Source organism: Zea mays, chromosome 6 (assembly GCF_902167145.1).
Source record: "Zea mays cultivar B73 chromosome 6, Zm-B73-REFERENCE-NAM-5.0, whole genome shotgun sequence".
Lineage (NCBI taxonomy): Eukaryota > Viridiplantae > Streptophyta > Magnoliopsida > Poales > Poaceae > Zea > Zea mays.
This window is the reverse complement of record NC_050101.1, coordinates 164,951,401-164,964,687: the sequence shown is the minus strand read 5'-3', so window position 1 is coordinate 164,964,687 and position 13,287 is coordinate 164,951,401. Positions and strand designations below refer to the sequence as shown.

Below are 13,287 nucleotides of genomic sequence, written 5' to 3'. Positions count from 1 at the left end.
CGGGCCCTTAGGTCAGTCTTGGGGTGTGCCTGCATACGGTATGACTCTTTTTGACGGGCCGCGTGCTGATGTACCAAAAGTATGGCGTTCTGTCTCGTCCGTCCGACGTACGAGTTTCTGTAGCTTGCTCGACGCCTACGCTGTCGTGCCTAATGGGTCTCGCAGAACGTGCTTACGGTAAGATTGAGGTTCATGTTCAGTACAACTTTATCTTCTATCAATGTCCTTGTGTTGCCCTCCAACATATGTGAGTAAGCAATAGGCGCGTCATCCTATCATTTCTGGTACGTGGGTCGTTACCGTAGAGACCCAGTTGTCGTAGTCCCCTTTGGCACTGTACACATGGCACGGATATAGTTTGGTGATGATGTGTCATGTCACGATCGTCACGGCCTGGGTTCCTTCCTTGCGGGTCCACTTGGCGTTATCTTGGTTGTACGTCCCGCCTCGCAGGCTTGCTCGGCGGGAACTTGGTCGTTCGCCCTACCTCATAGACTTTGCTCGGCGGGAACTTGGTCGTATGCCTCGCCTTACATACTTGCTCGGCGGAACTTGGTCATACACCCCGTCTCGTAGACTTGCTCGATGAGAACTTGATTATTTGTATCACGTGACAGACTTGCTCGTCGAGTACTTGATCATACCATCTCACAGGCTTGCTCTGCGAATAGGCTAGAGAAATGTTTATGGGTCTTGTCATGGGTATCCCTTGATAACACCGACAGAACCCAGCAAATTTTTACACTCCCAGCTATTTGACTCTCGGCAGCAATGATGCTCCCAGCAGATTGCTAGCCAAACCACCAGTAGTCACCTAGCGAGCACAGGAACACTGCACTGCACTGCACTGCACTTGAACGAGCGGTACGCACCACACCAGTCTTGCTACTGCCACACCATGCCACATGTACACCGCCGCGTTGCATCGTACTCCCTCTCCGTTTCTTTTTAGTTATCGTTAGATAGTTTAATTTTGCACTATCCAACGATAACTAAAAATAAACAGAGGAAGCAGTAGAGGAACAACAGCTAGCAAACATGTACCACTGTTGCAAAACATGTACCACTGTTGCAGCACATGACCCCGGCCTGGCCAGGAAACGGCAGATGGAAAGAGATGGATAGACGACGGCCAGACAGATGCCTCTTTCCGGTTTCCAATCTCATCTCTGAACCCCAAACGAACCCGATTCCCGACTCGGCGATGTGACCCAACCTAGCCTTTACTTTTCACTCTCTCGCCGCGATTTTACTGGGACGAGAGTCCGACTGGTCGTGCTGCCGTGCCGGCGCAGGACCGGGCAAGCTGGCGGCAACGTACGGCGGGCCGGCCACAAGTGCTCAGTGACCGATATATAGACCGAACGAGCATGCACTCAGCACTCTGTACGACAGCCAAACATGAAGCACGGTTTTTGTCAAGTACTCAAGTACAAGCATGACATAGAGAATAGAGATGCACAGGGCGACGTTGAGACACAGCACGACTCAGCCTGTAATAATCGGTCCGGTTCACTTGGACCACCACATCCCTCTCTCTCTCTCCTAGTATTTGCTAAGGCTATCCATTACAGCTCTTCTATCATATTCTCTATTTCACTCTTAATTTTAAATTTCATTGTGTAAACAATGCTATCTACAGTTAAAAAAGTTTTGCACGATCTCCTGAACACAACCTATCCTAACTCTCCTCTTCGTGCATTTTTTTTACCGTGCATCATTCTCTTTTTGTGCTGGCTCCGGCGTCCGAGCATCTTCTTCCCTAGCCCTAACCCTAGCCCAAGCCCCTAAGTGTCCTCCTCCCGATGTCACGTCTCACCTCATTCGTGTCTCTACTTTCTCGCAAATGTTGCACCTCTATTGTCGGCTTCCCGTCTTCTCCTCCTCGGCTTCTCTTCTGGCTTTGGCAAATAAGACATAGCTGGTACTCATATTAAACTATGTAGCTCAACTCCTAGAGGTAATGCACCAAGAACGACGAACCGAAAGTTGCCTGGAGGGGGTGGATAGACGAAATCTAGAATTTATCACTAAATACAAAAACTCAACCCCCAGTTAGGCGTTAGAACAAGAAGTGATTCGATCGGAGTGAGGGAGAGTAGTTCTTGCACGTGTTGCACAAAATGATTGCGGAATTTACTTGGGAGCAACACAATTGATTTAGAATCAAGCACAAGCAAAAGAACTTAGAGACATGGGGAGGAAGAAACAAATCAATCTCAACACAAATACATGGGCGATTTGTTTCCTAGGGTTCGGCTCCGAAGAACCTATGTCCCTATTGCGGAGTCCACTTAGGACGGGTCCCTTTCAACTCTTTTCCTCTCTCAATCGATCACTTAGACGGGTTGAGTGTTCCTTCTCAAATCAAGAGACACGAAGTCTCTGCAAGGATCTTTCACATAAATTCGGAGTCTCTTGCTAGCTTTACAAGTATAAGAATGAGAATGTGAGTGAGAAATAAAACTCAAGAGGACAAGAACCAAGCAACAAACTCAAATGCAACCTCTCCACAATTCTCTAATCACTTCTCTAGCTCGAATCAATTGAATGTGGCACTTGGGAGGTTTTTGGAGACTTGGGGTTGTTGCAATGAATGTATGTAGATTTGGTGTAGCTCTAATATCTTGAATGTATTGGTTGGGGTATTTATAGCCCGACCACCCTATATATGTGCAGCAAAAACTGCACAGACTACGGTCACACCAGACCTCCAACAATAACGGTCTGTTGCGCCACTAGACCACTGGTAAACTGTCCCAGCAAGTGATCGTTCTAATGGAGGCAAGTATTGTTAGGGCATCGGACTGGGTCCATGTGCCACCGGACCCCCGCCACGTCATCAAGACCGTTGGAATCGGAAACTAGCCGTTGAAGCTTGAAAGGTCCGTTGCGCTAGGCTGAGCAAACGAAAAAACTGCCTCTCTACACAACAGGTCTGTTGCACATGGACTTATTATTCATTGCAACAAGCAGCTGAGAGGCTTCTAAAGTCTTCTCTGCGCAAATGATTCATTGCTCACTGGACCATAGTTCATTGCGCCAGGGCAAACTCCCTCTCTAGACCTTCTCAGGTATAACGGCTAGTTGCTCACCGAACCATGGTTTGGTGCTCTCGAAATAGCTGACTTAACTTGATTTTTGCCTTTTCTTCTTCAACTTATTTTGGTTGTTCTTGAAAGCGTTCCTATAATTTAGACAAACATATCTAGACATTATCCAACTATTCTAAGTCATAGTTCTCGACCATTTTGATTTTTCTAGGTCATATTTTTGTTTTTGCTCAAACTAGCTCCAAAAGAGTGAAATTTTGAATCTGAGTCATCTAACCTCTATAGATGTATTAAATAGGTTCCTATGGGTGTTTAGAACTTATCGAAAGCGAAGCTATCGCAAGTTCATTTTTTTCAAGTTTTACCCATATTTGGATGGATTTAAGCTAATTTGGACTTAAAACCATGCTAATAGTTTATAAATTATATAAATAGATGAAAAGTCATGATAACAGTTCATACGACTTTTTAGCTAAGACCTTTTAGTGACATAATCAATATCTTAATCATGTTATCTTCATCCACTTAAAAACATAATATCAAATGATTAAAAAAATATACTTGCATAGATTAATTCATCAGCTCTTACTTGTGATTATACAAAAGAATCACATAATATATACTGAGTTGTTGATCAACCTAGATCCTTTCATGCCTTTTGATTGTCGAAATCTTAAGACCCATCGTAAAGTTGTTTGGGTGTTTTGTCGTTTTCGTGAGCCTACATCTAGATGTCTAGTGTCCAGCGTCATCTCAAGAGTCACGTACGTTGAAAAATTCGAGCAATCGAGCATTGTATCGTCGATTTTATGGTCATATAATCCATCTAACATACTATCTTAAGACTTTATTAGATAGATCATGATGTCATAAACCTAAACACAAAGGAAGTACAATCTACAAGACTATTAGCGTAACATCCTATTTTGTATACACTGAATTTATGGGGTATGCCAGGGCATACTAGCTGGTATTATCCACTAGAGTCGGCACTGAACCAAGGTCTCGTAATGTATCGTTTACGTAAAGATAATATCGTTTCTACAAATTAACGTACTTAAAATTTGGATTTTAAATATCTATTAACATCGTATTATAGTTGCTAATAAGTTTATTGATTATGAAACTGGGTAATTTTTTAACCGACCGATAGTCGTTTTCGTATAGACAAAATATCGGTTTCAAGTGTTTTCGTCTCCAGCATATATATATATATATATATATATATATATATATATATATATATATATATATATATATATATATATATATATATATATATATATATATATATATATATATATATATATATATATATATATATATATATACGCAAATGCCCGTCGATGGATGGCTGACGTGCAACGTCACCTCCGAGACTAAGATACGAACGCGGCGAGCTCGACTACGACTACGAGTCTACCGGCCGCTGCCACCAAAAAAATGTATAGCGTGCAACACCTGCATGGCCTAGGGCGTCCTACTCAATCGAGAGTGCTTGAATAATGCACTAAAGATAATAGTTAGCGGCTAAAATCAACCGTGAATTTTCAAACACTTTAACTAATAGTTTAGCTATTAGCTATTGTTTAGTAAATTAGTTAATAATTAGCTAGCCATTTACTCCCTCTAATTTTTTATTTGACGTTGTTTAGTTCAAAGTTGAACCATACAGTGACAAATATAAAAAAATGGTGGTAGTATAAGTTAGCTAATTTTACTAGTAACTTTTAGTCAACTAGATATTATCTCTCGTACATTCAAACACTTCTTAAATACTCCCTCCGGTTTCCTATTAGTTGTCGTTTAGGACAACGACACGGTCTCCAAAATATAACTTTGACCAATGTTTTTTGTTAAAATACAAATGAACTCTTAATACATTTATACTTTTATAAAAGTACTTTTTATGACAAATTGGTGCATATAAATATTAGGTTTCAAAACTAAATAACAAAATAGTTATTTGTAGTCAAAATTTTATAAGTTTGACTCGAACCTTATCCAAAACGACAACTAATAGGAAACCGGAGGGAGTACGTGTTTGGTTGCATGCATAGTCAAACTCCATGTATGTATTGACCATAACTCATATTTGGTGGGCTCGTACGCGATACAACCTAGGCTTAATTTCCTGCATGCATGGGAAGTTGGGAACGGACGTATCCGGCTGGCGAGGCTGGCGGGAGCCTACATGTGTACACCACGTAGGTATGAGGTATCCAATCACATGGACACATGGTATGTGACTGGTCTGGTGCAGTGCAGTCCTCGCCGACGAAGGCGCGAAGCATTTTGCATCCGGGCGTTGTTTTTCACTGGGAGGAGGAGGAGCTATTACGTGGTTGAATGGCGGAGTGTGGGGAGCTCGAAGAAGGCCGCAGCGCAGTCGGCAGTCGGCAGACGTACCGGCCGCAGCCTGCAGGGCATGGCCGGCGAAGGGACAGGACGACGAGGACGGCACGCATCCAGCCATGCATGCAAGTAGGCAACGCAAAGCCGGCCGGCCATCTGCATGCGCGCGCAAACGTGTGCTGCCGGGCGCTTCCGCTTTGCGGCACGTCTTCTTGGAGGAGGTCAGTGGAGTATGGATGCATGGCCGTCGATCGGCTGCCATGCAAATGCATCCGCGGCTCAGGTGACTAGTCAGAGTCAGATAGACGCATGGTCGGCACCGGCACGAACAGCTGTCGTTAAGGTTCGTTGATGAAATGGCAGATCACATGCATGCATGATGCGATCGGCGCCATCGCATTGCCGGTATCCTACGATTGCATGCCAAGTGTGCATCCCAGGATCTTCCCGATCATGCACGGGGCCCTTTTATGCTGTCCCCATTCACGCATGTCGATCGCATTTCTTTCTTTCTTTCTTTCTTTCTCGTACCAAATCCCAGATGGAGAAGAAGATTAACCACACACACACATGCATCCGGGCTCCGGCGTATCGTTTCGGTGCGCGCGGCCAGCCATGCATAATGCGGTCAGCTGAACGTAGGAGGACACACACACGACGATCGAGGACCACTGTTCAGCGAACAGGTATTCAACGAGGCCCCCGCCCCATCCATCGCGTTCTGCGTCAGATCTGTCAGGTAGCATCCACCCAAACAGGGCCTCTGCATGACAACGAGAACACATGAGCGACGAGCTCGACCTGGCCACCATTAGCATGGTGAGGAAAGCGACGGAGGACCTACTGCTGCTGCATCCGTTGCTCGGCATTGCCCTTAAATCCTTAACTACTCGTCGAGATGCATGGTACGTAATGGCATTCATTGAAGTGCACCTCATCAGAGCGAATGGTATTCACTGAAAACACTACTCCTCCTGTACTATGGCTGTATCAGAGGCGGAATTAAAATTCATGGCTTCCCGTTCCATCCTCGTCGTCGGATCCAACAGCTAGCTGCAGAATAATTGTCAGCGGCCGGCCCAGCCCTCCCAGCCCCCACGTCCCACGACGACGACGACCGGGGCCATTGGCTTGTCGCGGTCGGTTGCCACTCACATGACCTCGCCGGCGAGCGCGCCTTGGACCACCTGCGGGACAGGACGCCATCAACGTGCATGTCGCAAGCCTGGTGAGTGCCACAGTGTGTCTCTGCCGCACACATGCAACTGGGTGGTCCAGACCATGCATGTCCCTGTTAACCCCGTGCAAGAACCAAAAAGATCGCCTTCTGAAATCTCAGATCCCATTGACCGAGAGAGAGACAGAGAGAGAAAGAAAAGAAACACCAATCGGCAGTGGCGAGTGCACACAGAACTAACCCCCTAGCTTGACGATGATTACCTACTACCCTGTGTGGAACGTGTGTGATTATACTGTTCCCCCTTGATGATTATGGTTATTAAGGTATTGTTCGATTGTGTCTAGATTAAATTCCTCCATAATCAAAATTAATAGAAAGAGATTTATTCCCTCTCAATATACTTTAATTCACATGCAACCGAACAAATCCTGCGCAACCGAACAAATCCTAAGTACTGGTTTAGTGACCAGGAATCACGGAGGATTAGAGTGGATTGAGGAAGAAATTAGTTTATTCCTTCTTAATCCTCTCCAATCCTCAATGACCCTCTTGTCACCAAATCGACTCTAAAGGTGTAATAAAGATGAAATGTGAGCCCGAAAGTACAGTACTGTTACAGGTCCATTACGGGTACGGGCAGCGTTCTCCTTTGACTGTTTTGGAAATGGAAAGTGGAAACTCAAATCATCTCGAGGATTGGAGGAGAGCGAGTTCGAGTTTCCGAACTGGCCCTCAGGAAGACCAAAGAAAAAAGAGACAAGGAACCGCAGCAGTCCACGTTGTACGGAGCGATTTTAGGTGGCAGCATTCCAGAGCACACGTCCGAGTTCCTCCCAGGCCATCATACGCTTGCGTGCTTGCCGATATTAAAGGCCAACACCGTGCGTGCCGGAGCCGCGCACGCACTCCCTGCTGCTGCTGGCTGTGTATCAGTTGCCCCAGAGGCAGGCCGATGTGATGCGGCTACAGTGCGTGCGGGGGGAACACCGTCCAGAGGCGAGCAGGCTGCCTCGCTCACGTCCGCTCATCTGATCATCTCGTCGTCGCCATCCACCCTCCCTCGTGTCGTCTCGAGTCTGTTCGTGCCCGGCCCCCCGGCCGTTTCCGGGTTTCGGATACGCATTTGGCTGTTGCCTCTCCGATCCTTGCTATAGTAGTAGCTACTTCCTTCTCCAGCCGCTCGAGCACGCGAGCCCTGATCCACGCTAGCTTGAGATGATAGAGCTAGAGCTAGAGCGAGCTATCTAATCCACCTACCTCCGAGGCCTAGCGCTTTGCAGCTACCTAGTGGCCGTCTTGTTCCGTCCGGCAGCGCAGGTCGGCCGGGTCGTTGGCTCGTTGCTAGCTAAGCGAAAGCAAGAGAGAGAGGTACGGCGCGGACGGTGGGTGGGAGTTCAGGCGATTCCGCCGCCGTTGCCCATGGGGAGGCAGTCGACGAGGTGGTGGAGTGGCGGCTCCGGATCCGCGCGGACGCTGGGCGTCGGCGTCGCGGTGGTGGTTGCCCTCGTCGTCTCCCTCTGCTTCGCCTTCATCGGCGGCCGTCGTCTCGCGGGGACACTGGTGGGTGGCGGCACCCCCGCTTCAGGTGAGCCGCCCCAGAGCTAGCTCTCTGTTCAATCTTCTCCGATCCTGCGTAAAAGAAGCTTAGCTTTGCTCATATTTCGTACAAAACCAAAATACTATATCTTCTAAAGAACGGGGGAAAATTTGCTCGCCCTCCTTCAGGTGAGTGCGCATGCGGTTTGCTGGTAGCTTGGGTGAAGTCCCACTGTCTCAGTAGTAGATGCAGAGCCGCATGATCCGCTGGCTGCAGAGCACAGCTGACAGCTTCCATTTTGTAGCGCGCAACGTTGTACTGCCTTGTGATGATTCTCATTCCAGTTCCTTCTCTCGATGAACAGATTCCGGCGGGAGGACCATGGCAGCGGCAGCAGCCCATCCCGGCGGTCAGGTGGCGACGACCGATGAGGTGCGTTCGTCGTCTCGATTCGTTCATTCATTCATTCATTAACGAACACGACACGGGTACGATCTGGTTCGCTGTGCAACGAAGTTGGTACAGCTATGAAGAAGAAATTAAACACCGTATCAAACACAAAGAAATTAACACAGAGACTGAATCATGCGGGATGTCCGCGCTCCATGTTTGGCGTTGGGTTGTTAGCTTGTAGACTTGTAGTAGAGGCTTAGAGTTATGCAAGCATGCATGCATGCATGTGTGTAGTAGGTGACATGTCTAAATCGCACGTACGGTGCGGCACCATTCCAAGCAGCTGCGAATCTGCGAGCCGGGCGCGTCCATCTCCATGCAGGGGGTGGTGAATCGTGACCCCGCCTCTCGTACGTAGAAGGGCCGCGGCGAGTCCGCCGGTCTCGATCAGTATTAGCACGCAGCGCTGTCGTCCGATGACCCCGCCAGCTTCACGGCGGCCTACGTCCGATGACGACGTCCCCGTCCCGTCCCGACGGCGGCAGAGCCCGGTGGCCCACCGTACCCTGAGCGACCATACCATACCATACCATGCTTTCTGTTGCGGCAATCAAAACACCATCATATGTCGGCTAGGAAAGGGCTCTAGCTCGGTTGAACCTGTTACTAATAGGGTAGGGAGTACTGATGACTAATTGTTTCTCTTTTTCGTTCGCGTGTGATTGCAGGAGATGGTTTACACCGGACGGCGGCGCCTGCTGTCGGGCGGCCCGGGCTCGCATCCGCCGCGGTGCGCGTCCAAATGCGGCAGCTGCAACCCATGCTACCCGGTGCACGTGTCCGTGCCGCCGGGGGTCCTGGTCACCACGGAGTACTACCCGGAGGCGTGGCGGTGCAAGTGCCGGAACCAGCTCTACATGCCGTGACCGTCGTCACATGCAGTGAGTGGACGACGCTCGTCCAACTGGAGACGAAGACGACCAAGGGCGGCCCTGCCCGCTGCCCAAGCCCAATGGCTGCGAGTCGCGACGCCGGGAGCGTACGACCTGACCAGCGCCGCGGGCCCGCCCGTGCGCGCGCGTGGCACTGGCACTGGCACTGGCACCAGCACCGGCACCGCGGCGTGTGCCACTGTGCCTTGGACCGGCGCGTGGCCGACCGGGCAGAGACGGCCTGCGAACCGGCGCTGCCGTGTGCCGTGCCCGCGTGTGTGCAGCGCAGGCGCAGCGCTTGCGTTCCCGCGCCGCGCATCTATCGCTGAGCTGAGCGCCCGGCAGTCCGCCGCGGGCCTACCACGAGGGCTCGCACGGGCACGACGGCAGGCAGGGCGCCGTGGTGATTAAGAAAAAGGCTGCGCCTGCTCTGCCTCGCCGTACTGTTCGCCTTGTTCGTATACGATTGGACGTATGCCTTTGATTTCTTGGCCACTCAATGCCATTTTTTTTCCTCTTTTACTTTTCTCTTCGCGCCTTCTCGAATTGACCCGTTTTTTTTTTTTGCGTGTTGCCATTTTCACAGCCGCTACATGTGTATATGATGTTGCGTATTCGTACATTTTGCATTAGCCAACAACATGTTTGCTGCCTCAGTCACTGAAAAGATGCGCGTCCAAGTTTGGATTGATTCAGTGTATATAGAATATTATTAATACTTATGTCTCTAAATAGATAACTGCGATTCTACGAAACAGATTTCCTGATTATTTGGTATCACAAATGTTACTACCCTTTTTATAGACGTGCATGTCTTTAAAATTTTTATGATTCTTGAAAAAATGAGAAATACAGTTTGTGTGTGTGGACTGTGGAGAGAGGAGCGGGGAGTAATCCTACAGCAGTATCTGGGACTGGGAGTGGCTGTACTACCGTGGTCCGCGGCACGAGCAGCTGCATTCATGGCAAATCTGAGAAGTTTAACGGATCGAATACACACGGATTCGAATGTCACAGTTTACCATATTTTAGTTCATATTAGTATACGAATTCGAATATCTTTGATACAAATATAAAATGGATAGGTTATTTAAATATTTACTCAATTTAACTCAAATAACATACCCTAAAATTTAACATATGTACATATGGATTTTTATTTAAGTACAAGTTTATAGATAGTCAATAGATAGTCAAAACAAACTTAAATTAAAATAGATTTCTCGTGATCTTCCATATCCAAGTCAACAAAAATATATAAATAATATTTTTAAACAATCGAATCATACAACAAAAGGTAAACAACAATACATGATATTTAATAAATGACATTTGTACAAACTAGGTATGTACCCGTGCGTTGCGACGGCGTACAAATTATTCGATAAATTTTAGTGCACAACGATTACATAGATGAAGCGTTGTTACGGGTTTTATATATATCACATAGGTAGATGGATAGTTGTTCAAACACTTATCTTTGGCTTTGCTTAGTGAGTCCTAAAATATTAATGGTTGGTATCATACATTTTTCATTTTGTAATCAGCACACAACAATACAGATGAAAAATGAAATATAAAAAGTAGACAAAATTAAGAGACAACATACAAAACAAATGCCTTAAGATCATTGTAATTCTTAACCAAAATAGTAGCACAACATGTGGTTCTATGATTCCATTAGACGAATCAGGTGCACATTCAAGAAATAAAATCAAGGGTTGTTCAGGAACAATGACTAATAGTAAATTTTGAATTACGCACAAACAAGGAACTTTTGAAACTTCTAAGATAGCATATAGAGTGGAAAAAAATAAATTACACATTTGTTACACTCCTCCAGTTCCCCATTTTTATTGGAATCTTCCTCCTGCTCTAGGTCATCACATTTCACATCTGAGGCAACAACTACATGATAACAAAATCAGCATCAAACAAACAGTGTAACCAAAGAAATTGAGGAAGTGAAATCCTCTAACCTTTTGGTTTGCTGCACATTGCCCTCCTCTTTTGGGTTGTCACATTTCACATCTGAGATAGCAGCTACATAAAAAAATTAGCATAAAAACTTGTTCACAAACAATCACAGGTAGATGCAAGTTGATTTGGGAAAAGAAATCTTCTCACCTTTCGGTTCGTCTTGTTGCACCTTCTCCTTTGATGCGGCCACCACCACTTTCATCTTGGCTGCCACCACTTTCATCTTGTTATAGATACAACTAAGATTTGACTATTCAAATAGGTTTTACTTTTACAGGACACAAAAAGTCAGTACTTTAGAAAATAATATATTTGTTTGAAGCAAAGATAAATAAAAGGAAAAAATATATCGAATGAAGGTAACTCTAGCATAGAAAATGAAAGGAGAAGATATATGTCGAGATTATTTAAAGATTGACACTGCATCAAGAAAGGTGTGAAGAGGATAGGAAAGGCCCACCTTGGTAATCAGCCATGTGGCGTGCGCCTGGTAACTGACGTGATGAACTGATGAAACTGGATGCCTCAGCCTTGTTCTATCCTAGTCTGGAGTCTGGACTCTAGAGAATGGACTCATCGGATCTCCTCTGCTCTCCCTAATGGACATGACCCCTCAAGCTTCCATGCCATGGAGGCGATCGCCTGGCCGCCGTTGGCCAGCAATATCCCTCCCGGAGCTCTCGGTAGTGGCGTAGTCCCTGACTCCCAGAGTTGTTTGTGATCACACAACAAATCATGAACATAGTTTTATAATAAATGTTCAAAAGGCTACATAACACCTGTAAACTTACAAAAAATACAAGAAGTGTGTGTCTAACTCGTATGAAAGGGGAACCAAGGTCTCAACAATATCATAGGGGATTTAATTTGTTGATCATTTGGTAGCATGGTGGATATGGAATCATAGAAACGAATGTATCTTTGTGGGTGCAAAGGTCAATTTCAAAAATAAAATCAAATAGATCGTGCAAGATATCAGTGATGAGTTTGACTTGTGTGCCAAGAGCCAAAGGTCTTAGTAGAAAATGACAGTGAAGTAAGAAGGTATAGCAGAGGGAATACACATGTTTTACTTATCATATTATACTACAGACCTCGATTAGGACCTCCAAGCATGGGAGGGAACATGCAACAATAGTGGGTAACAATATCGTGACACCATCGTCGTTTTTAGTATTTGGCTGCAAAAAAAGATTTATAAGAAGAATTAGACTATTTACAACATTAAAGGAAGCCTAAATAATTTTATGCTGGCCTCAGGAATCATGATAATTATTGTGCTTATGTATCCATCACCATCTCATGTTGCTGCATCTTCTCCTCCCCATTTAGATCATCACATTTCACATCTAATGCAACACCTACATCATAATGAAATCAGCATAAAAAAGTAAAAAAGTTATCCACAAACAATCGGATAGTAGAAGCAAGTCAATCTGGAAAATGAACATATTTGTGTTTACTAAATGTCCCAGTCGTATGATAAAGACAAACTAAGCAGAAATGGGATGCACACACGTTAAAAGCCCCCTCTACGGCTCTACCTGAACATACTTCACCGCAAGGTGCTCCCCGAGCTGCCGCACACGCTCCGCGTAGGCGAGCTGCACGTCGCGGACCCCCTCAGCGTCCAAGTCCTAGAGGCGCACATCGTGGCATGGCGTCTCGATGACCATGTCGTGGAAGCTGAAGCCGCGAACGGCGCGCTCCCCAGGCTCGTCCGGAGGCATCCAACAGAGATCAAGAAACGCAAGAATTTAGTATCGTTATGCCCGTACCTCCGACGCTTCGCTAATTTAGATCAAGAACTGCATCGTGGCATGGCGTCTCCGATGCAGAATTACTTACGCTAATTCT

The 13,287-nt window shown here is 46.3% G+C and overlaps 1 protein-coding gene and 1 long non-coding RNA gene across 2 annotated transcripts; one reads left to right on the top strand and one right to left on the bottom strand.

Moving 5' to 3' along the window:
- The first annotated feature begins 7,495 nt into the window (after window positions 1–7,495).
- Window positions 7,496–10,167, top strand: LOC100216643 (EPIDERMAL PATTERNING FACTOR-like protein 6). The gene is given in 3 exon segments (NM_001348780.1): window positions 7,496–8,173; window positions 8,490–8,557; window positions 9,247–10,167. Coding segments are annotated over 3 exon segments (432 nt in total). The 5' UTR covers window positions 7,496–8,007; the 3' UTR covers window positions 9,445–10,167.
- A 900-nt stretch (window positions 10,168–11,067) lies between these two features.
- On the bottom strand, window positions 11,068–13,047 carry LOC103630484 (uncharacterized). Its single transcript, XR_555087.3, has 7 exons — window positions 12,975–13,047; window positions 12,727–12,791; window positions 12,525–12,611; window positions 11,891–12,128; window positions 11,578–11,637; window positions 11,430–11,493; window positions 11,068–11,358 (listed from the first exon to the last, which is right to left on the bottom strand). It is a non-coding gene; the product is annotated as an uncharacterized lncRNA (long non-coding RNA).
- Between the last annotated feature and the right edge of the window lie 240 nt (window positions 13,048–13,287).